The 24777-nt window shown below is 45.9% G+C and overlaps 1 protein-coding gene across 4 annotated transcripts in view; it reads left to right on the top strand.

Moving 5' to 3' along the window:
- The window catches only part of DTNBP1 (dystrobrevin binding protein 1), a 211654-nt gene that overhangs the window by 67517 nt on the left and 119360 nt on the right, over positions 1-24777 (top strand). For 2 of the 4 annotated variants that reach the window (XM_059179398.1, XM_059179397.1), the window contains exon 1: positions 15061-15276. The exons of 1 other annotated variant lie outside the window; for it this stretch is intronic. In XM_059179398.1, the coding sequence (XP_059035381.1) occupies positions 15221-15276 (56 nt within the window). In that variant the 5' untranslated portion in view covers positions 15061-15220. Of the gene's footprint in view, positions 1-13084; positions 13179-15060; positions 15277-24777 lie in introns of those variants that run through there. One more of the 4 variants, XM_059179396.1, reaches the window with a different exon arrangement.

Below are 24777 nucleotides of genomic sequence, written 5' to 3'. Positions count from 1 at the left end.
TATTTTTAAAAGATTTTATTTATTTATTTGTCAGAGAGAGAGCGAGCGAGAGCAAGCACAGGCAGACAGAGTGGAAGGCAGAGTCAGAGGGAGAAGCAGGCGCCCTGCGGAGCAAGGAGCCCGATGCGGGACTCGATCCCAGGTTGCTGGGATCATGACCTGAGCCGGAGGCAGCTGCTTAACCAACTGAGCCACCCAGGCGTCCCTAAAGTAAAATCTTAAAAAAAAAATTTTTTTTTTAAAAGAAGAAGAAAGCTGAATACACACACTTATACACACATACACAAACACAAACACGTGGGACCTAAATAGCACGTTACTGAATAACTAATGAGTCAGTGAAGAAATCAAAGAGAAAATACCAAAGAGAAAATACCTTGAGACAAAAAAAAAATACCTTGAGACAAATGAAAATGGAAACACAACTTTCTAAAATCTATATACAACAAAAGCATTTCTAAGAGGGAAGTCCATAACAATACAGAACTGGCTCCAGGAACAATAAAATCTCAAAACCTAAATTTGTTATCCCAAATAAACAATCTAACCTTATACCTAAGGAAATTAAAAAGAGAACAAATGAAGCCCAAAGTTAATAGAAGGAAGGAAATAATGAAGATCAGAGCATAGATAAATGAAATAGACTTAAAAAAACACAAGAGAAAAAAATTATTGAAACTAAGAGCTTGTTCTTTGAAAAGATAAACAAAAGTGATAAACCTCTAGCCAGACTCATCAACAAAAAAAGAGAGTGACCAAATAAATCAGAAATGAAAGAGAAGTTACAGCTGACAACAAAGAAATACAAAGGATCATAAGAGACTATTAGGAAAAATTGTACACCAAAAATCAGAAAACCTAAAAGAAACGGATAAATTTTTGGAAACACACAACCATTCCAGACTGAATCATGAATCATGAAGAAATGAAGTAATCTCTACACCCAATGTGGGACTCAAACTCATGGCTCTAAGATCAAGAGTTTGGGAGTCTTCTGACTGAGCCAGCCAGGTGCCCCTACTTTATAGTTAATTTTGATGAAGAACAGACAATTTAAGTATGACCGACAGCCTCCTACATTAAGCCAGCAAAGTTCAGTGTGAAATCATCCAGTCCCTTCTTTCTTGGAGAGGCAGTATAACCCTCAAATCGGACTACCTGAATTTGGCTCTTGACTTCACCCTACACTGTCTCTCAGAGCTTGAGCAGCTTTGCATCCCAGTGTTTCCAAACGAATCTTGTATCCCAGCATTGGCCTGTAACTGCAGTAAGACACACTGGGCAGGAAACACCTTCAGCTCACTCGGAAGTTCCAGGCAGTTGACAGGAGTTTCAAAAGGTCCAGGTAATGAGCTTTGTAGTGTGACTATACTGAACAAGTGGGAGATTGCTGGCAAGCATAGTTGTAGATGCGGGCTAAGGAAACTTTCACTTATTTGGATTTGAGTCATCTCCCAAGCATTTTGTCTTCAGCTTCATGGGGAAATGATGCACAACAGGACCTTACGTGGCCTTAACTTTTTCAGTTTATTTTATTATACTGCTAGGAATTTAACTAATGACAGATTCAGTTGTGTGAACAAATAAAACCAAAGCTCTGCAGACAAATGCAATAAAATCTGCTAAGTGATTCCAGGAAGCCTGGCTGGCTAGAAAGGAGTGGAATGTGCAGAGACTGATTTTAAGACAGGTGGGAGGAGATGATAGACCCTTCTACCATTCACGGGGAAGAAGGCAAACCAGGCTCCACTGGTCTTCCATCAAACGCTTAGAAACCAAACAACAGAAGCACCAAAAAGGCCCAAAGCCTTTCTAGGGTTGACTGTGGGATTGGGGTATTAGGATAAGTTTTGGGGTAGGAAGGAGCTCCTTCAGTGGAATAAGTAGCATGTCATCCTTTGGAGGTCTTATCCCCACATTCATGGTACTGATGGGGAGGCCGGGGCTGTCATCAGGCAGGTGTTTTGTGTCAAGCACCAGAAACCCGTTATTGAATGGAAAGGAAGGAAGGAAACTGGGGTACAGAGGGAAAATGGAGAAAGGCAGCTTCAAAATGGACAGGCCCCGGCATCTCCAAAGACCTCAGTAGCAGACATTACTAAATGGTCTTACCTGGACATCCCCACTGGAAAGGATGAACCATTCCAACTCTTCTTAGTCTTTTTGTGCCTAAGTTGAAAGAGGAGGACAGCAGTTGGCCTGTGCAGGGTTGGTTTGCCCAGCCATTGGCTACAGACAGGATGACCAATATGATTGAAAAGCCCATTCAATACATCCAACAGGAGAGGGGTAATTCCTCCAAATGAGTGAGTGCTTTGCCCAAGGAAACTAAAGGAAAATAGACTGCCCAGAGCAACTCGGATCTGTTACAAAGGTCAATATCACCATGCAGGATTCATTTCCCAGTGGGAAAATGAATGGTCCTGCCTCATTGAGGCAGAATAATCAGGCACAGGGGGGCGACAGACAGCCCCACACTGCTGTTCTGCGGGTGGTGACTTGTTTTGTCTCATGAGGCTAGGGGTTGAAAAAAAGGATAATTACAGTCTGAGGCAAGCTCTCAGAAAAACAGATCTATTATTATCTCGTGTCCCATTTGATCCTCCAAACTTCTATTGCCAGGTGAAATCCCGAACATAGAAGCAGTCTTTTCCAAAGACCTACGCACTTACAGAAAGGAAAAGACTACTAGAAAATCAGATGTTAGTTAGGATGAATTAATTGTTTGCTTTTCTGTTCATCTTGGGTTTGAGTAAAGAGGTGGAGAAGGAGGTGGGTGGTTTTGGGTGCCCTAGAGAAGTTGGGGCTGACCCAGGAGAAGCGTACGTGTTTAGGACAAATGAAGGTCCAGATCCCTGGAGAAAGGGGGTTCTGCAGTGGAGGAGGGCAGTCAGGGCTGGCATTGGCATTGGACCCTGGAAAAGGGGAGGAGCACTTCTTTCTCTTCCTCTCCCCAGAGGATGTGGCTCCCACTCCCAGTCTCGGAACTCAGGCTTCTGTTCTCATGTGGCCACACTGAGGGTTAAACCACCTTCTGCGGAAAAGTCTTTGCAACCAAGTCACCACTTATAACTTTGTGATTGGGGAAGACATGCATCTTGGGTTTCTAAGCACTGACTTAGAAACTTCTGGAGCTCAGCTTTTTCATAGATTGGGCACTGTCTATAATATGTCATTTATACTCTGTGATTTTGTTGGTGGGATTTACTCTGAGCCATCCGGCCCAGGGAGTTGCATCATCAAGCAAACATTTCTCTCTCACGCATGTAATTTGGTTAAGCCCTTAATGATGCACAATGGCTTTTATCATGTCTGCCTCGGTGGCTTTATTTAGTCTGACTGATTAACCAGCTCAAATCCTGTGCCTCTGCGGAGTACAGAGATAAACAAGGGTTTAACAAACTCAAGGGGACTGTACAGGCAATCTCCTGGGCGGCAGTGAGAGACGGGGGGAGCTTCTCAGAGTGCTGTTTGGGGCAAGAGCACGTCAGTGACCTGAGGCTAAGAGGGAAAGAGAGGTTTGATTACCCAGGTTGGACAGGGGATGTGGGAGGGGGACCCGGGCTCTCTGCAGACGATTGTATTGGAGCCTAGTTAAGGCAAACATCTTTCCTCTTTCCCTTGGTCAATCCTCCCACTCCCCAGCCTGCCCAGGAGAACATAAAACCACAAGAGGGAGGAAGAACAAAAGCCAGAGCACACACTGGTCCTGACCTCATCCATCTTCCTCTCCAGGAGGCTCCACTGAGCCTTGGCCTGCCCTGCATCTCAGGGCAACAATGGACCAACCTCCTTTGGTGGGGGAGTGGGAGGGGGGTGCGGAGGTTAAGAGTGCTGGAAATTGCAGTTTTGTGAAAAAATGACTGATGTGTTATTTTAACTGCTATAACTTCAGCTTTCTTTTCAATAGGATATATTTAGCATAAACCATTGTAGTTTTGCATTTCTACTATTGAGATTGTTGGCAGGAAGCCTTTAATTAGTATTTGTTTTCTTTTCCAAAAATAGTGTTCCAAGGACATTTGTATCAGGTCAGATTTCCAAGGGAAAGCCGGCCAATTTTCTAGAAGTTTTCAAAGGGCAAATAGTGCTCCCAACAGAGATTGTGCTATTCCATGTTCATTAATGGGGGCCAAGTCTGATGGGGAAGAGCAGTGGCATGTCTGGACACACCCCCTACCCCCCAGACAGTAGACATGAAGACAAGGCACAGGTAGGACAAGGGGAATTTATTGGCATTTAACCAAATTCTGATTGATTAAAGTCACAGCTTGACCCTGATCTTCACTTCCACTCCCATTCCAGCCCCAAGCTATTTTTAGGGCAAAGAACTTGAGACTTTACATCAGAGGTTAAATTTAGTGATGACTGTGAAATGGGGAGTTAATGGAAACTCTCTTCCCACTTGAGCACATCATCAGGTTTGGGTCAAATGCATCTGCGTCGAATGCAAAAAGCCATAAAGAAATGACAATGAAAAGAGGGGGAAAAGGTCCAGTTTGAAGGCTGGATCTGATCCTTGGCTGAATTCCATTTGGCTTGTGAGATGAGTTCCCAGATCTGATTTGATTGAGGGCTGCAGTCGTGAAAATGCAATAAGGTATTACATTTAGTAGTGATGCTCTCCGTTGAAAGATGAAGACAGGATGGTTTATGGTCCCTTAAGAGTACACAAGACACTTTAAAAAGAGAGCAAATAATCAGTATGGCCCATGTTTCCCAGACTGTGCCCCATGGGAGTACATACAAGGGGGTATGGGGACAGTGACACATTTCTGACCTACCACTCCCTCAAGGCTAGACACCAAGATGCCAGGAGATCCTGCTTCATGAACCTGGGGTAAAATTATTATATGTCAGCCTCCAAACTCCACCTGACACTTGAAAGGCTTTCTTCTCTCTGTACAGGCCTCCCTCTCATAATAAAGCAAAGAACTCAGAGATTGTCTTCGTTCAAGGAGCTAGACTTGCTTTATTTGGCTAGAGTTGAAATTCAGGTTCACCCCCACGAGGCTAGAGGATGACTATTACTGGATACAGCTTATTCTGTGCTAAAATCATTCTGGGCTCCCAGTGAAAGCATCTCTGTGATTTAGGTCTGTTACATACATGCACACACTGACTCACACACAACCATTTCCCACCAACCCTTTCCCCACAAACCCTGCTGTACCCAGATTAGCCCTTCACCAATAGAACTGGGGCCATGCTATGGGCCCAGGTGACCAGTAAAAACTTCTCTTCCCCAGCTTCCTCCCCCTCCCTTTCCACCAAGATGACTTCCCCTTGGGTCCCTCTAGTCCACAGTCTTTCTGTCCCCTGACCTCTGTGAGACCACCTTGACCTGTCTGAGATGTTTCATCATGTTGGGTGGCTCCCAAAGGGAATGGATTAGCGTCCTTCTGTCCCTTCGGCAGGCTCCATGGACTGTTTGCAGTTCTGTGCATCTCCTCACCTCCCCAAATATTGTATTTCAACCTTCCTTGGGAGCCAGCTGATGCCGATTTGCATTCATCTGCACTCATTTGCATAACCAAATGGGGCTGCATTAATGCTTCCTCCTTGAAGACCTGCTCCACAATGACCATTGTCCCCACTGTTTGGACCCTGTTCTGTGTTCCTCCTAGTCAAACAATCACAGATCCTTTAGAAGTATAACTGACTCCAGGGACGCCTGGGTGGCTCAGTTGGTTAAGACCTGCCTTCAGCTTAGGTCATGATCCCAGTGTCCTGGGATCGAGTCCCACATTGGTCTCCTTGCTTGGCAAGGAGCCTGCTTCTCCCTCTGCCTCTGCCTGCCTCTCTGTCTGCCTGTGCTCGCTCTCTCTCTCTCCCTCTATCCCTGGCAAATAAATAAATAAAATCTTTAAAAAAAAAAAGAAGAAGAAGAAGAAGAAGAACTGACTCCAGAAATCCTTCCTCAGAGTGTGAGCTGAGTGAAAGTCAGATGGGCTTTGGGACTATTTCCTGAGGCTGGGGGCTCCAGAAACGTTTTTTCTACGGGTAAATATCAGTAGGCTGTGTGTGACTGCCCAGATCCCAGTGCCATGTAGGGAACTCAAAATGCGGGTTGTCCTCCTGCAGTCATACAGGCGTGCCTTAATCCTCTGAGTTTGAGGAAGTGACGCTGGGGATGGCCTGGAGGTGACCCCACCGTCTGTGACTACAGGCAGAAGCAGGGCGCTTTGGTTTGGTCAATAGGATGGACGGATTCCCCAGCCTGAGCCTACCTCCTCTCCTTCTTCACCACTAGAGTCAAGGCTCCACACCCCACCCAGGTCTCTGATTCACATTGACATGGGAAAACCTCTTGGGCCCATAAGGGAAGTCTCCTCCTCCCTGACCGGAGTCTCTGCTGCAGGATCCCAGCCGGGGGCCGCGTAACCCTCTCTTGCTCCCTTCCAGATGGCAGAGCGCAAAGGCGTCTTGCGTGGGCGAGGCCCGCCCCTCCCCCGCTCTGCCCCTAACACTGGTGGGCTCTGGGTCTTCTCTAGTCCCTCCTTCTAGGGTCTTGCCAGGCTAGAAGGGGTTCCCCTGCCGTGGTGGAACCATGGAGAACTGCACCATCAGGCTGCTTGGCTCAGCTCCCTCCGCTGCCATATAACCAGCTGCCTTTTTTTTTTTTTTTTTTCCAAAGATTTTATTTATTTAGTTGATGGAGAGAGAGATCACAAGTAGGCAGAGAGGCAGGCAGAGAGAGAGGAGGAAGCAGGTTTCCTGCGGAGCAGAGAGCCCGATGTGGGTCTTGATCCTAGGACCCTGGGATCATGACCTGAGCCGAAGGCAGAGGCTTTAACCCACTGAGCCACCCAGGCGCCCTAACCACGTGCGATTTGCCAGGAGCTGGCCCTGAAAGGCTGGGCCAAATGTCCAGCCTCACCAACCAAACACATGCACCTTCCAGGAATTTGCGGTGATGTCACCGGATGTAAATTTCCCAGAGGGACCCCAGTGATAGGCCTCATTTTGTGATTCCTTCTTCTAAAGCAGAGTCTAGGCTAGTCATCCTCCATCGGGGCTGTCGCAGTCACACGTAAAGCGCCAGTCCCCTCACCTCTAGATCATAAGCTCTTCCTGGGTCCGCTGCTGCCCTCTTGTCTCTGTTTCCTCATCTCTAAAATGGGCAAAAAAGGATGTGTAAGTGCTTAGAACCCTGCCTGACACAGCAAGCTCTCAGTAAACAAATGTCGTCGTCGTTATAATAATACGTTTAAGGTAATATCAGCACCATTACTGCATCCCTGGCATGCAGTAGAATGCCTCAAGTAGGCGGGCCCTCACAGTTGTTCACTGAGTAGACGACGTTGCAGAAAACCATGAGGACTCAGGGCTTGCTGGACGGAGCGATGACTTTTGGGAAGCCAGGGGAAATAGCTACGTGGAATGTTCTCTTGGACTCCCTCCCTGCCAGGCCATCTTACTCTCTTTGTAACAACCCAGTGTCTTCTCTTCACTACAGCCTCCGGAAGGGGAGGAGTGGGGCTCCGGCTTTGGTTTTTTCCCTCCCGTGACATTTCCTGTATTTGCAAAAGTGGAAGTTTCATGAAAAGCCCTCATGGGCTAGTTCATCCTCTCTCTGTGCCATGTTTCCTCACCAGTAACACCAGGTCACGAGTGGTGGCTAAGTCGGAGTGGGCCAGCACAGTCATTAGACCCTCTCAGGAGCAGGGCGCCAACAGTGGAGGAACAATTCGATATATTCTCCAACCTTTTATTGGCATATAACAGGTTTTGTTTTTGTTTTTGTTTTTTTAAGATTTACTTATTCACTATACAGTGGATAACTGAACATAACAAAATAAAGCAATAAAAAAAAATTTATTCATTTTTAGAGGGAGAGAGAGAGAAAGAGCACACACATGCATGTGTGGGGAGGGGCAGAGGGAGAGGGAGAGAGAGAATCCCAAGCAGACTCCCTGCTGAGCACAGAGCCAAACACAGGGCTCGACCTCATAACCCTGAGATCACAACCTGAGCAGAAATGAAGAGTCATATGCTTAACTGACTGATCCGTCTCTAAAATGGTTTATTAAGACAGCAAATACATCTTTCAATTCTACTGGTGTGTGAAAAATAAGCAGAGACAATACATGAGTTGAAACAGAGGAATCCAGTACTGGTGCGTGTGAGAACCACTTTCTTCTCTTCTCTTGAGATTCCCAGCAAATCACAAGGCAGTGTTTGAAAACTTTGTTTACTGTGTATAAACCTCTAAATGGAAGCAACACAAGCAAAAGGTTACCAGGTACACACTGGATACATTGTCTCTAATTTAGCTTATATAGCTAAATTTATATAGCTAATTTATTATTAATAATATTATATAGCTAAATTCATATAGCTAATTTAGCTTATATAGGCTTATTTCCTCTTGAATGGGTCTAGGAAACAGCCTCCTCATAGTCCCCTTTTAGGACACAATTAAAAAAAAGATAGAGAGAGAGGCCAAAGCAGTTCTTGCCCCTGTTTTTTTTTTTTTTAAGATTTTATTTATTTACTTGACAGGCAGAGACCACAAGTATGCAGAGAGTCAGGCAGAGAGAGGAGGAAGCAGGCTCCCCGCCGAGCAGAGAGCCCGATGCAGGGCTCCATCCCAGGACCCTGGGATCACGACCCGAGCCGAAGGCAGAGGCTTTAACCCACTGAGCCACCCAGACGCCCCTCTTGCCCCTGTTTTTTTATCGTTTGACCTGTAATCTGGCCCCAGTAGCCAGGGTTGGGAACGGGTGCTGGGGCTCCGGGCACATCTAGCCTGAGTCAGGCAGGTTGGTTCCGGATATTTGTCTGTCCGAGGCATTCTCTGTTAAAAGAGAGATCAGTGAAGGCGTTTAGAGCTTTTTTCTTGTCCCTGGGGAGGGGGCAGTCAGTGGCAATGGCAGAAACCAGGACACAGAGAGAAAGAGATGGAGAAAGCCGAGCCACCAGGTGGCAAGTATCATACGGGAGAGCGGAGATTAGAAAGAGTGTAAAATGGAAGCGGAGGGCTCATTCAGAGACAACAGGACTGGACGGGGCATCAGGAGAAGGGACAGGAGCACTTTTGCTGGAATGACAGCTCAGAGCTGCTTAAGACATCAGAGCGTTTGTTGTTTCCTGAAGGGCAGCCAGACCCTTGCAGCTCGGGCGGCCTGGCCAAGTCTCAGAGGCAGCTGGTTCCAGAGCTTTCCTCCATTGGCTGTGTGCACAGCCCTACCAAAAGACCACAGGCCTTGGGGCAGCCTGAGCACTGCCATGCTCCTGACCGATGCCCGGATGAGTGCCTCCTGTGCCCCTCACACTGTTGCCTGTGGGATCAGCCAGCCCGGAGTTGCTCAGGCCCATGCACCCAATGTTACAAACCAAAGTGATGGAACTGGTGGCTCTTTGAAGATGCTGGGAAAGGTGGGAAAGACGACCGACCGCCTACAATGCTGGAGACAGGGAGGGGCTGGGTGGATTCTGAGATCACAGGTGCCGTGCTAGCAAGAGTGTCTGCTGCCTTTCCCTGCAGAAGCTTATTAGCTCAGTATTCCTGGCACCCACCGATTGGAATCACCCAGAAGCTTTTCAAACAGCACAGATGACGAGATGGTGCCTCCGACTGATTAAATCAGAGGGTCCAGAGGTTGGGCCCGGGGAATAAGTATTTTTTAAATGCTTCTCCGGCGATTCCAAAGTGCAGCCACGGTTGAGAACCATCCGTTCAACCACATTTAAAGGACTCTTTCCAGTTACCTACTGAACTCTCTATCAGCTTCCAGGGCCATGGACAATTCCTGTGGATAGAGAGGAACTCTTTGTGCACCAGAACATGATATTTGCTTTGCTCTGCAATCCTTTTCAGTTATTAGGAGCTCCCTCCTGCACACCCCCCCCCCAGCTTATAATAAGCTGATAGTTAACTACTGGTAATAATTGTCTCAATCATTTTTGTGTGTGTGTGCTAATTCTTACTAAAGTGTCAGTGTGAATTAAATTCTCCCACCCAAAGAGATTTCTACTCCATAGTGGTGCAGCTGATGTCCCTTCCGAAAAATACCTTTTTCTAGGGAAGACCATTTATGTATAGGAGGATAGCACGTGGTCTCCTGTACCCTTTTAGAGCCTCTCCACTTTGATGTATGGCTTCACTTGGTGGTTTCGGAATATTTCAAAGATCATAAAGATCCAAATGCAGATGAACAAGAAAGAAGAAGCTTCCTACTCAAATGCACTGTGCAGTATCTTTTTTTCATCTGAGCAAAAAGATGAGATTAGGTGCCTGATTACACGGCATTAGAGTGTGATACATTTTTTGAAACATAAATACAGCTGAACTGCCGGTCACTGTTCCTTCTCGGCTCTCACCTTTGCTCCTTCCTATTGGAATTCCCCTGCTGCCTCTCTCTGGCTCGGATCTCTGCTTCCCTTCTCAAAATGCCATGCTGATGTTACCTTTCCAGCTTCCATAGCTCACCTTACTCTTGGAACTATCCTCGCCTCACGAGAAAGGATTAAAGCTTTTAAATGGTTTCTTCTGACCTCTTTAAACACTTAAAATTAACATATCAAAAATATTGATATCTTAGTTTGTAAAAACTTATAAATAAGTTAATATTGGCGTACTGTAGATTTACAAACCTAAGATTTCCGTAACTCACGTGGCTACTGTGACTTTCAGTTACGCCAGAGGACCGCTGCCAATAAAGTGGTGTGACATATTCTGGGTTCTATAGCTTCTTCTTTTATAGCCTCTTTCTCTTTGATTCTAATTCTACCAGATTCTCACTTCCTACTCTCTACTCGAAGAATCCATTGAGACAGCGAACCCCTTTCCTTGGCCAGTGTCCTTGAGGAGTGCTTCTCACTTCTTATATGAATACGAATCACCTGGGAATCTTGTTAAAATTTGGATTCTGATTCAGTAGGTCTGGGTGGATCATGAGAACCTGCATTTACTACAAACTTCCACTTGACACTCAATGTTGCTGCTCTAGGGAAGCCATAGTCCAGGTTCTGTGCTTGTGCCAAATGTTTTATAACCAGAGCTTTCTCTGTGCTTTGCTAATTATCAGATCAACTCTCAACAAGTTGCTGGATTAAGATGAGGCCAGTAGCCTTTAATATTGATGTTGCTTCTCTAACTACACTTAAAAACTTTATTGTTGTTTTCATTTTGCCAATCAATCTTCCTAGCTTTCGGCTAATTATCCTAAGATCAGCACAACATGGCACATGCTTCAAACCTTGGTCCTTAATCATTCTTGCAAAACAGGATTTGTGACCATAGCCATTTTCTCTTTACATTCATTTCCTAAAACTTACTTTTGTTTCTTAATAATTGTCCTTTCTTATTAGCCCTTTTAAAACTTCCACTGATTTTTATGATTTACCAGACATGATGGGATTAAAAATGTTCGTAAAACACCTTAAAATGAGACATACACGTGTCATAGACTGATAATGCAGTGGTCAAGACAAAAATGATTGGGCACGACAAGTAAAGCCATTTCCTAGTGATGGGCAGAGTCTTTTGTTCTGATTTGGTCCTTTGTAGGAACCCATGAAATAGTAAATTGACAATTTATGAGCAGAGGTAGTTACTTAATTGAATAAAATTTTTAAAGATGTAGTATTTCTCAGTAACTGTGGCTTCCAAATCAACTAAATACTGAGGCATCTTTCTCGATAGACTTGATCATGTGATCACTTACTCAGTACCCATTTCTGGGAGGTTGGAGGAGGGCTTAGCGACAAAATCAACTAAATACTGAGGCATCTTTCTCGATAGACTTGATCATGTGATCACTTACTCAGTACCCATTTCTAGGAGGTTGGAGGAGGACTTAGCGACAGCACCCCTCTCCCTTACTTGTCTGAACCAACCGAGACATAAGACAAGAGCCTCAGCATAAAGTGGCCCGAACTTCACTTTCATTTCTGGTAAGGCTGATGAAACACATGGCTTATGTAATATTTATGGGCCAGCAGAATTCCTGTTACTGAACCTCAGTTTAAGGCTTGCCTATCCAGTCACAGAAAGCAACTGGGTCGGCCCAGCCTCCTCACCAGGCAGCCAGTCCTTGTGGAATGGAGTGAGTGTTCTCTGCTGGATATTTGCAGCCACAATAAAGAAAAGAAGATGGGGCTGGGCTCCTTGGTCCCTAGCTTACTAACCAACACAGTCACCTCTTCTCCAGGAAAGGCGTGGAGTGTTACACTGTGGAAGGAGATTTCTCCACAGGGAAGAAATTATCCAGAGGGGGCAAGAGGTGTTCCCCGCTGCCCCAACCATAAGCCACATGCTTTATCTTATTTGATTCCTACAACAAAACAATCAGTATTTTCTGTTTATGTTTGATATTTTGTTTATCACATTTTTTGCATGAATTCTGATTTTTTAAAATATTGCATTACAATATTATTTATTTTGAATATCGAGCTTTTTGGCTCCCCTTAAATTTTGCACCTGAAGTGAATGCCTTATCTGCCTCACCCTAGTCCCAGCCCTGAATTTAAAATAAATGGTGTTGGGACCCCTGGGTGGCTCAGTGGGTTAAGCCGCTGCCTTCGGCTCAGGTCATGATTCCAGGGTCCTGGGATCGAGTCCCACATCGGGTTCTCTGCTCAGCAGGGGGCCTGCTTCCCTTCCTCTCTCTCTGCCTGCCTCTCTGCCTACTTGTGATTTCTCTCTGTCAAATAAATAAATAAAATCTTTTTAAAAAATGGTGTTAAAAAATTAGTTAATAGGGGCGCCTGGGTGGCTCAGTGGGTTAAAGCCTCTGCCTTCGGCTCGGGTCATGATCCCACGGTCCTGGGATCGAGCCCCGCATCGGGCTCTCTGCTCAGCGGGGAGCCTGCTTCCTCCTCCCTCTCTCTCTGCCTGCCTCTCTGCCTGCTTGTGATCTCTGTCAAATAAAATAAATAAAATCTTAAAAAAATTAGTTAATAAACAACTTTTTCTTAATAATTATTAAATAAATTACCAGAGAGTGATGTGTACTAAGTTGAGAAATAGGTCATGTACAGGAAGTGAATGATCTGTGAAAACCTACCTAAGGGGTTGATATTTAAGCTGAGATCTGAATGCCATAAAGAAGCCAACACTGGGACACTTTGGAGAAGAGCTTGTGAAAGGGCCTCAAGATGGAAATGAACCTGGAGTTTTCAAGGAACGCACACACAAGGTTACTATGGCTTAAATGTCAAGGTCATGATAGGTGAGTAGTACAGTTGACCCTTGAACTGATCCCCTAGCAGTTGAAAATCCACATATAACTTTTGACTTCCTCAAAACTTAACTACTAATAGTCTATTGTTTGCTGGAAGCTTTATCAATATAATATAAATAGATTATTTTATATATGTATTATATACTGTATTCTTGCAACAATACCTAATTTTTCTTTTATAATATAAATAGATTATTTTATATATGTATTATATACTGTATTCTTGCAACAATACCTAATTTTTCTTCTCTGTGGTTCCTCTTCGGATTTCTTCTAATTGTCACATATCTCCAAAAATTTTTTAATGTATTTATTGAAAAAAAATGCATGTAAGTGGTCCCACACAGTTCAAACTCATACTTGCTTTGGATAGAGTATCAGGAAGGGGTCAAATTTTAGGACTTTTTAAGCCAAGTAAGGAGTTTGAATTTTATCTGAAGGCACAGGAAGCAACTGAAGGCTTTAAAGTAGGAGAGCAATATAATCTGATGGCTCTTTTAGATAATTCTCTTCAGCTGCCATGTCAAGGATGGATTACAGGGGTGTAGATGGCAAAAGACTAGAATCAGGGGAACTGTCAGTGTTCCTAGTGTGAGATGACAGTGCCTGGTCTAAAATGATTATAATGAAGATGGAGAAAGGGGAGGAGGTTCCAGGAATACTTTAGAAATAGAGTGGATTGGAAATAATAAAAATAGAGAGCCTTAACTTGAACAACTTGGTGGATGGTGACGCCATTTACTAAAACGGAAAAGACTGGGGAATGAGCAAGTCAGGAGTTGACTATGCAATCAAGTCTTCAATTTGGGGTATGTTGGCTTGGAATGCCTACACTGGATACATGTTAAGTGAGCAACTGGTCTAAATTGAAGGGACAGGAAGGAGGACAGGGCTGGAAATAGAGAATTGGGCGTCCATCAGTGCCTTGAAAGGATTTCCAGCATGGTAGAGCACACATGCAGAGCGGGAGGCTGGTGATGGGGCCCTGGGAGCGGCTGTTGAAACAGGAGTGGAGGGGAAGGGAGAGTAGAAATACGATGTCAAGAGAAGAATGTGTCTTAAAAATGGCATGTGGGGGGGTGGTCAGCACCTGGGTGGCTCAGTCTGTTAAGCTTCTGCCTTCCGCTCAGGTTATGATCTCAGGGTCCTGGGATTGAAGCTGAGGTGGGGTTCCCTGCTCTTGTGCTCTCCCTGCTCAGCAGGGAACCTCCCCCTGCTCTTGTGCTCTGGCTTACATGCTCTCTCTCCCCCACTCAAATAAATAAATAAAATCATTTTAAAAAAATGGTATAAGGTACTGCTTTGAGAGCCACTGAGAGGTCGAGAAAAAAAATCAGGGCAGGTAAGTAACAAATGTCACTGGCAACATGGCAGTCCACGGTGACCTGACAAAGGCGATCTCCTTTGGTATGGAGGGCACAAAAGCATCATGAAGGTCGAAGTGGAAAAGGGTGATGTCGAAACGGCTGGTTATCGTTCCCATTTTATGAGGGAAGAAACCGAGGCTTAGAATAGTTAACTGTCTCATCCAAGGACAAAGCCGCGGGGTCAGATCCTGTACCTGGTGCTACAGGGATGTGCATGCTGCCAAGAAATTTACCCAAATCTCTTCCAAACCGTAAAAACCAGCCCTGCATTCAGCGAAGCCCTCGATGAAAACATTTTCTCAGGATGCCAATTCTGTTTCGGAGAAAAACGAGAAGGCCTGGTTTGGGCTACAAAAAGGCATCAGGGCCTCAGTGGCTTGCTCAGCTGGACGAGAAGAACCGCCCCTTTTCCGCAACCCGCGGCCGACGCGTCCCACTGCGCCTGCGCGGGCCTGGGCGCGGCGGGGGCGGGGCGGGAGCGCGCGAGCTGGGGGCGGGAACGCGGAAGGGGCTGCGGCGCGGGGCACCTACCGAGCCGGGGGCGGGGCCGGCTGCGAGTGTGCGGGGCGCGCGGGTGACAGGTGTGGCGGCAGCCTTGGGGGACCCGGGGCGACGGCAGCGGCAGCGGCCTAAAGCCTGAGCGGAGGAGACGCGGCGGCGGCGATGCTGGAGACCCTGCGCGAGCGGCTGCTGAGCGTGCAGCAGGATTTCACCTCCGGGTGGGTATACGGTGGGGACGGGAAGCGCCCGGGGGCTGGGCCGGGACCCCTGACGCCGCCTCCCTCCCTCCAGCGCCCCGGTCCGCTCGGGTCCCGCCCCGCACTTCCCATCCCCGCCCGGCCGAGGAGCGGAACGAACTTTGCGGCGTCGGTCCGGCGGCTCTGAGTAACTTGGGTGCCCGCCGGCCGGCTCCGCCTCGCTCCGCGGAGTGCGCGGGGGACGCCCGGGCCCCCGTCCCGGCATCCGCGCGGCCCGGCGGGGAGTCACGTGGCGGGCAAGCGCGCCCCCCGCTTCCGCCGGCCGCGGGACGGGGGCCTGCGCCGCCGAGGCACCTGCCGGCTCGGGCCTCGGGCTCCCGCGGCGTCGCGGGGAGCCGGGCCCGCCGCCCCCCTGCCCAGGCCGGAGGTCACGGGCGCCGCCGCGCGCGCTGCGGCTCCGCGTCCTGGCGCGGCCCGCTCGCCGGACCCTCGGGCTGCCGGCCGGCCGCCTCTTTCCCTCCCTTTTGTTTGCTCCCTGAGTGTCTGCCCCGGGTTCGGCGCCTTGCTGAGGACATTCGTGGGGCGAGCACAGCCGCGGAACTACGGCGACGTTGCTCGCAGCGAGGTCCGGGTGACAGGCGCAGACCAGGCGGTTCCCCAGCTCGGCCTAGAGTCCCCGGGGAATCTTGAACGCGCCCGACCCCAGGCTGGCGCCCTTGCCGATCAATGAGTTTTCAGGATTCTCCGGCTGATTCCGGGGCGCGGGGAAGTTTGGGAACCACCGGCACAGATTCCCGCGCCCGACTCCCGGACTCTGAGTCTCCCATCTCTCAGCAGATGTGGTTTTGCACATTACTTGAGTTGTCTTGCCTCGGTTTCCACAACTGCACGGAGGTGATAAAGATTAATGGACATGTGAGACACAACATGTACAACAGAAAGCACCGCGTCATCTGTTGTTACTAGTTCGTGCTTAATTCGTATTAATTTTTTCATTTCTTTAGAAAAGGTGTCACCTTCAGAGTCTGTTACCTTATCGTACAAACCCTTCGGAGAATTTTCTGAACGAGGACACCTCGATCATAGGGTTTTAAATTGTCCTTGAGAAAGATGGGGCTAAGATTTTGTCTTATGGGACAAAAATGTTAATGTGGTTTGCCTTTTGGATGCTGAGGATTTGAGGCAAATACTGGAGCACTTACCCCATGTAAATCATTTTTGATAATTTTGGTTTGGAGTTGGTGAGAATATGATACACTCTCTGTGAGTTATTAATTTATGGATTTATGGGTTTTTTGTTTTGGGGGGGTTTTCATGCTTGCATTCCCCCCCATTTAAATTGAAAAAGTAACTTCAGGTGTAAATGATTGAAGAGTTTCGATGGGATTCTGGAATAGTCTGCTTGGAGCATGAGAGTGGTCATAAATAAACCCACCTGGTACACCTGTTACTACTTTGAAGGAGTTTTGAGGAGGTAACAGTCCAGCTTCTGGTAGTTACTCTCTCTCCCTTGTATAGTTGCCATTCATACTCATGATCTTTGCTTAAGAAGGTTAAACTTAACTAGGAATGTAGACTCTGGACCCAACCATCCTGGGAGGTCTGAACACTCTGAGTTTAGGGTTTAGTTAGGAAGAGAATTGAGATCTGGTTAGAATCCCTTGGAAACAGACTTCTTGACCCTATCATAGACTGGAGCCACTTTGGGATTAGACGTCCTGAGAGGGCTGTCAGTCCATGTAGACATTTGATTGGCTCCTTCTGTACTGGCCGCTGTCAACTGACAAACACCCTGGTCACTGTGTGCCACTTAGCTTGTCACCTGGCGGAGAAATCACTCCTTTCCAGGTGAGGTCTGCCTTGCTGCTGACTGGCTGCTCTGAACTCTGATATTCCCTTTTGTCCAGTTCACAAATCCTGTACGACTCTTAGAAGAAAGAATCCTCTTAATTAACTTTGGTAAACAGTCTGTATTCAGCTGGCGATCAACCTTTTTTACTTAACTGGGTATTTTGCCTTGCTGAGGAAAGATGAAATTAATCAGCAGACGTGTGTCTTGCATGAAGGCTCAGGGGAATTCACAGGTGAATACATGAATACATGAATACATGGCCCTCACCTCCCAAAACTACCCAGCTGCTCCTGTCACTGGTTTAGAACACTTGGTGTTAGTGCGAGTAGAAGAAACCGGAGCAGCGGGCTTCTAAGGAATTGGAAACTTGCAGTGTTGGGTTGCCCGAGGGAATGAGTAGAAGGAAGGCCTGGTGGGTTTCTGTGTTCCTTCAGTGTTGCGGGAGCTGCTCTTTCCAGTTGCCCAGAGTGCCATCCTCTCAGCTTTTCTGCTCATTTTCAAATTCTGAAAGTTCATGGACCTTAAAATGTAGGAAAATCTACTTTTTTTTTTTTTTTAAGAGGCTTAGCTTTATCAGTCTCCCAAGAGAATGTCACATTAGTGATAAAAGCATGTCTGAACACAGTGAATTTCCACCTTCCATGCAGACTTAAAAAAAAAAAAATGCAACTTAAGATCAGTTCAGGACAGTGGCTAGAGATGCTGGTGGCCTGTGGGGGGTGGGGACTAGAAGTTGTCCATGGACTTGGGATATTTTTATAATTTTTAAAAAGGTTATATTTGAGAGTGAGAGTGCACAAACGGGGCGGGAGGGGCAGAGAGGGAGAAGCCGACTCCCCCCGCTGAGCAGGAAGATCCCAGCACTCTGGGTTCCTGAAGGCAGCCATTCAACCAACTGAGACGCCCAGGCTCCCCTTTGTAAATTTTTACTCCTAATAATAGTTATGCCAAAATTGAGATAAACCTGGAAATTATATCATGTTCTTTCTGACTTAAGTGGTTGGCTGGCTGGTCCAAAGGACCACAGGAGTGAGGTTTGGGGCCTCACCCTTCTTGAGTCCTAATTTCATTTAACTTACTCAGAACTCTTTGAGCCTTTTGGGGTGTTCACGTAGAACATGCACTTCTTAGGGATTGGCTTGAGCTCCGAGGGAAACTTTGGGAAATAATGAAGCACATACTTCAAATCCACTCTGGTGTTTGTTTTTTAACTTCTGAGCAGGTAGGACGGAAAGCCTCAGGAATGAAGTAGTCAGGAATGCAGGACCCTCAGGGAATTGATAATCAGATTTACTGAAGGTTTATAGCTGCCTGTCACCGACTGGTGTTTTCCTGTTTTTTTGCTCTGGGTTCTTGCGGGTAGGGATAGAAAACTTGTTGCAGCTAAAGGGTAGGTGTTTACCCCCGCGAGGTTACCCCTGCCCAGGGGACTCATTTTCTCTGCTGCCCTTCCGATCGAAATCCACTGGAAGGAGAGGATTAATCTAATAATCGAATAATCTAATTCATAGTGTGCTAAAATGGCGAGATTTTGCCTAAAGTCTTGACTCTTCCGGGATTACTCACCTTTTTATTTTTTTTATTAATTTTTTTTTATTTTATTTTTTTAAGATTATTTATTTATTTATTTGCCAGTGATAGAGGGAGAGAAAGCGAGCAAGCACAGGCAGACAGAGAGGCAGGCAGAGGCAGAGAGGGAAGCAGGCTCCCTGCGAGCAAGGAGCCCGATGCGGGACTCGATCCCAGGACGCCGGGATCATGACCTGAGCCGAAGGCAGCCACTTAACCAACTGAGCCACCCAGGCGTCCCATTACTCACCTTTTTAATAAGCATGAAAAGCGTCTCAGTATTCCACCTGATTAAGTTACTATGTACTGCTCCTACTAAGTGTCAGACACTACTGGGTGACGCACTCAGACGTGCCCTTTTTCCCAGAAATCCTTTCTCATTTCATTAAAAAGCAAAAAAATGTAAGCCATGTGCTCAGTTTTCTTTACTAATCGGTGTGTGTGTGTCTGGCTGGATTATGGGGCTACAAAGTCCTGGCAAAATGTAAAGGGAAGAAGGAGGAACAGAACAGTAAAGATACAAGTGAATGTGTGCGCTGTGTGAGCCCAAAGTGAGGAGTCCTTCATTTTTGCAAAAGGAAGCATTGCAGAAGGCTTCAGAGAGGAGGTGGCTTCTGGACTGGGCCTTGAAGAATGAGGGGTTGTAACAGATTTGAGAGGGAGGGCATCTCCAAGACAGAAGTGGTTGTGGGAGAGGAAGCTGAGAGGGAAGTTGAGTGACTAAGAGAAGATCTTCAGCCCGTTGCTGAATTCATTCATTTATCAAATACTTACTGAGCACTTACTCTGTGACAGGCATCTTCTGGGAGCCAGGGATGGAGCAGAGAACGCAGCAGGCAGCAGTGAATGTCCCTGGGCTCTTTCTTGTGGCTGGAGGCACAGTATCTGGAAGGCCATAGGAACTGTGGCAAACAGTAAAGCAGGTTAAAGGGTTGGGGTAGTCCTGAGGGAGTCTTGGAAGGTTTTTGTGGAGGGAGCAGCGTGAGCCTGCATTTCTGGAAGAAATTTGAGAGGCTGTGTGATGGAAGAGCCGGAGATGGGGAACAGGGAGAGTGTTTAGGAGGCTCTAATTACGGGCCAGCGGAACGATGGTAAGGTGGTGCTGGTAGCAGTTTCTCAAGGGAATGGACAGGGCAGGCACCGGGGGATTTGTAAACAGTGAAACGTAGGAAAGGAAAATGGTGGGGAAATTAACGATGTTAACTCCAGTATCTTAGATAAATGATGTCATTTACAAACAGAAGAATTTCAGAATAGTTTTGGGGGTTTTTTTGTTTTGTTTTTTAAGATTTTTTAAGAATTTATTAGAAAGCAGGAGCAGGGGGAGAGGGAGAAGGAGAAGTCAGCTCCCCACCCAGCAGGGAACCCGATGCTGGGCTGGATCCCAGGACCCCAGATCAATCAAGACTGGAGCCAAAGGCAGAAGCTTCCCTGACTGAACCACCCAGGTGGCCCTCAGAACAGTTTGAAAGAGAAGGGGGGTTGGCTGTGAATTTGTTGTGTGAGATCACTTAGGGGTTGACCTTAAAAGAAGCAATTAAGACGTGTGAAACACTTTATACACAGAGCTAACTGCCAAGATGTTGTTTCTTAGAAAATGAGTAAGTCTGCTGTCTTATGGTCATTCCCTGCTGTAAGCTGATTTACCATATAGGCATTAACTAGGTTGAAAACATGGGCAAATCAGATAAAATAAAACCACAGCAGGACCAGTGGTGAGGGGTCGGGGGGAGACGCGTGAAACGCTTAGGGCACAGGTCAGCACTGACTCGGTGTAGTTGGGGTTAATTAGGATAGAGGTGGTCTACATTCCTTTCCCTTTCCTGTTTGTGCAGCTTTTGTGTGACTCTCTCAGGCTCCAGAGCTGAGGGGTCATGTGTACTCTTTTTTTTTTTAAAGATTTATTTATTAGGGGCACCTGGGTGGCTCAGCCATTAAATGTCTGCCTTCAGTTCAGGTGGAGAGCCAGCTTCTCCCTCTCCCTCTGCTGCTCCCCCCTGCTTGTGTGTGTGCGTGCTTGGGTGCAGACTCTCTGTCAAATAAATAAAATCTTTAAAAAAAATTTATTTTAAAGCGAGGATACGAGTGGGGGGAGGGGCAGAGGGCGAGGAGGAGAGAATTTTTTTTTTAAGATTTTTTTTATGGACAACGAATTGTATGGCTCTAGACTTTTTTTTTTAGATTTTATTTGTTTATTTGTCAGAGAGAGTGAGCACAGGCAGACAGAGTGGCAGGCAGAGGGAGAAGCAGGCTTCCTGCCGAGCAAGGAGCCCGATGTGGGACTCGATCCCAGGATACTGGGATCATGACCCGAGCGGAAGGCAGCCGCTTAACCAACTGAGCCACCCAGGCGTCCCTTTTAAGATTTATTTTTTGACAGAGATCACAAGTAGGCGGAGAGGCAGGCAGAGAAAGGGGGGAAGCAGGCTTCCTGCTGAGCAGAGAGCCTGATGTGGGGCCCAGGACCCTGAGACCTTGACCTGAGCCAAGGGCAGAGGCTTAGCCCACTGAGCTGCCCAGGCACCCTGGGGAGAGACAATCTTAAGCAGGTTCCGTGCCCAGCAGAGAGCCTGACGTGCTGGGCTCCATCCTAGGACCCTGAGATCTTGCCTTGAGCCTAAATCAAGAGTCAGATGCTCAAGAGACTAAGCCAGTCAGGCACCCCAGGTCATGTGTATTTTTAAGTGTGATCGATGCTGTCTTTCCATGGTCTTGTTTTTGAAGAAAAAAAAAAAAATGACGAACATTCACGGTAGAAAAACCAGTAGATTGGATTTGTCTTTGTAAGGAGAATTTAAAGTCAGAATAATGGAGACTCCTACATGGTTAAAGGAATTGAACCTTAATGACAAAATCTGCTCATTGATAGGTTTTTGTGGTGTTCTGCATCCTGAGCTTTCACAGTCGCTGATGAGCTTACCTGAGTAGGAAATTGAAGCACAAAGGAATGCTGTTAAGGTCCCCCTGTGAGGTTGAGTCAGCTAGAGAAAAGCGCTTTTCCTGCTCAACTTTCATTACCGAGCTCCCGAGGTCATTCTGTCCATCTGCTTCTCTGTAAACTTGTTGTGGGGCAGTTCTGCTAATCACCTCCATGTCTTAGGAGGATGCCCCTATTTTAATATTTTCTGCACAGCCTTTAAAAATAAATGTGCTCTTGTCAAATCAAGGTGTAAGTCTTTGAAACAACCTAAAAATAAGTTGTTGAAGCCTTAGGACAAAGTTGAGGTTAGTTGCTTTTGGCCGAAGATAATTAGGTGCTCACTTATGTCTAAATTGGTAGTCACACAGCAGCGCTTATGTCTTCCTGGGGTTGTGTGGGTTTCGGAAGAAGACTGGGAACGGTGGGGAAGCCTTTTCTGGAAACTGGTGCATTCAGGAACCTCCACTTTATTTCGCCTGGGCCTGATAATGTACGGAGGTTCTTACCTTTCTTGGCGGAGATAATTCTTACTATACTTTTCATGTGAGTGAGTTCTGTTTACAGAATGCTGACAAAGTCGTATGTGGACTTTGATTTAATTCCTGTGGCAAATCATTACTATCAGTATAATACCACCATTTTATGTTTGTGGAAACTGGGGTATTACACTCAAATCAGTATTTCCCTCTTAGTGAGTCCTGACATTGTGAGGCATTAAATTGCTTTCATCAGCATGTTGTTTCCAGCACAGAATCACCGTGAGAAACTTGAAGTAGAATTAGTACCCAATAAAAACAGTATGTTGCTTTTGGTTGAATTCTAGGTTTTGAGTATATATTTCAGAAGGGACTTTTTTGCTTTTTTTGTTACTTGTTAAATATACCTGTTCTGAATTTTGGCGCATGGATGATTTATGTTGAGAAGGTGTGATGAGAAGAGGTGGATGTCTAAAAGACTGTGTTTGTTACAAAAATGTTCACAAAGTTTGAAACATATAAAAAATAGAATCACCCGGTTGACAGGGCATATCCATGATTGAGATCCAACAGTTGTCCCTTTTACTTTGGCCAATTGTCCAGTGTCGCCACTTTCAGTTTTTGTCTCCTGTCACGGCTGTGATTGTATAGTGGTTAGTACTCTGTGTTGTGTCTCTCCAATCATTATAAAAGTCTCAGATTTGTCTATTACATCTCTCCATCAGTTTGCACCCCTAAAGAGACAGATTATATAAATGCAATCCCGACATCATACTTAACAGAATTAACACCAATTCTTTGATATTATCAATGATCCAGTCCATAATCAAATTTCCTTGTTCTTCGAAGTGTCTTTTTACAGGTGATTTGTTCAAATCCAGATTAAATAAGTTCCACACATTACATCTGGTTAAGGGCCAATTTTAAAGCAGACGGCTGTTAAGGAGCCACGTGGAGAAGCTCTCCTTGACCCTTCCAATGATTTTATTTTCAGCTTCCTGTGATTTTCCTTCTTTCTATTTTTTTCTTTTTTGGGGGTGTGTGTGGAGGAGCACCCCAAATTTGATGTATTACAGTTGACAAAGCAAAAGTTTATTTCAGAAATAAATATTTGAGATACCAACCTCCAGATTTGCCGGACCATATAAGACTGGTCCAGAAAGGATCTTAACAGTTCCCTTGCAATATCCTTGTATACCTAACTATATGGAATTGCCCTAGATGACTAAAAAATTATTAAAATAATTTTGAGTATAATGTACCACTGTGTATAACCATCCTTGTATAATTCTAGCTGGGATGTCCCACCTAGGTGCCTTTCTCAATTTTGGAGTGGAGGTAATAGAGGGTGACTGTCAAAATACGTTCTCCTAGTTGTTGCGTAATCTTAATTTAAATCTTAGTTTATTTTTTTTTTTTTTAAAGATTTTATTTATTTATTTGACAGAGAGAGATCACAAGTAGGCAGAGAGGCAGGCAGAGAGAGAGGAGGAAGCAGGCTCCCTGCCGAGCAGAGAGCCCGATGTGGGACTCGATCCCAAGACCTGAGATCATGACCTGAGCCGAAGTCAGCGGCTTAACCCACTGAGCCACCCAGGCGCCCCTTAAATCTTAGTTTAAACTGTATTTACTAGCTGCCAAGGTGAAGCTTGGAAATTTATTTTTTTTTAAGTTTATTTATTTATTTATTAGAGTGAGAGCGACAGAGAGCATGAGCAGGGAGCAGAGGGAGAACCAGGCTCCCTGCCACGCAAGGAGCCTGATGTGGGTCTTGATCCCAGGACATTGGGATCGTGACCTGAGCTGAAGGCAGACGCTTAACCAACTGAGACACCCAGGTGTCCCGAAATTTATATTGTTTCTCTTGGACAGTTCAGACTTTTAAAATACAACTCCTAGACTCATCTAGAGAGAGAGAAACAAATGAGTTTTGTATTAAAGAGATTGCAGAGTCTTTTTAACAACAAAGAGCTCATCTCATCAGTATTTTAGTTTTTGAAAAACAATATAGAGTAATGTAAAAATTTTTGTATGAAACTGGCATTCCAGTTTTTTGTTTTTGTTTTTTTTTTTAAGTCCCTTTCTGGTGGTTAGCCAGGCATTACGGACAAAAAGGATGGAGTCCTAGGTCTGGGCTTACACAGAGAGGCTCAGGCTCGGGGGCGTACATGGGAGAGGCAGCTTGGACAGTCTCGGTTTCTAGCTGAGAGCAGTCGAGCACTTTGAAGAAGGGGCACCTATTTCTTGTTTTACCAAAGGCCTGTTCGGGGCTAGTGGTGGTACTGTGGCCTGTGTTTCAGACTCTACATAGAAACAAAGATCTGTTGAAATAGCCACATTACGAACATTTAACAGTAATATCTCATTTGATATTAGAGTGGCTCACAAGGTAGCACTCACTTTCTAGCAACTTCTGTTCTGTGGTACAGGATCAGCAGCCAAAAGAAGAAAATGGGCCAGAGAAGCAAAAATAAACTGTACAGAGTCTGTGAACTTCATATACTATGTATGGAGGAACCCATTTAATTTTATTTTTCTGTGCATCTCTAGCCCATTTATCTGTTTCCTAGCCCAGGAATTTTAAAAAGCTAATAACAGCGAGGGAGGAGGCTGCAGTAGCGTGGGAGCAGCTGAAACAGTGAGGTTTCCTCGGAGATCAGATGACCAGCGGTGGGGGTGGGAGATTTAAATCGAGAAAAAAAAAA

This window comes from Mustela lutreola, chromosome 6 (assembly GCF_030435805.1).
Source record: "Mustela lutreola isolate mMusLut2 chromosome 6, mMusLut2.pri, whole genome shotgun sequence".
Lineage (NCBI taxonomy): Eukaryota > Metazoa > Chordata > Mammalia > Carnivora > Mustelidae > Mustela > Mustela lutreola.
This window is presented reverse-complemented; position numbering and strand designations above follow the sequence as displayed.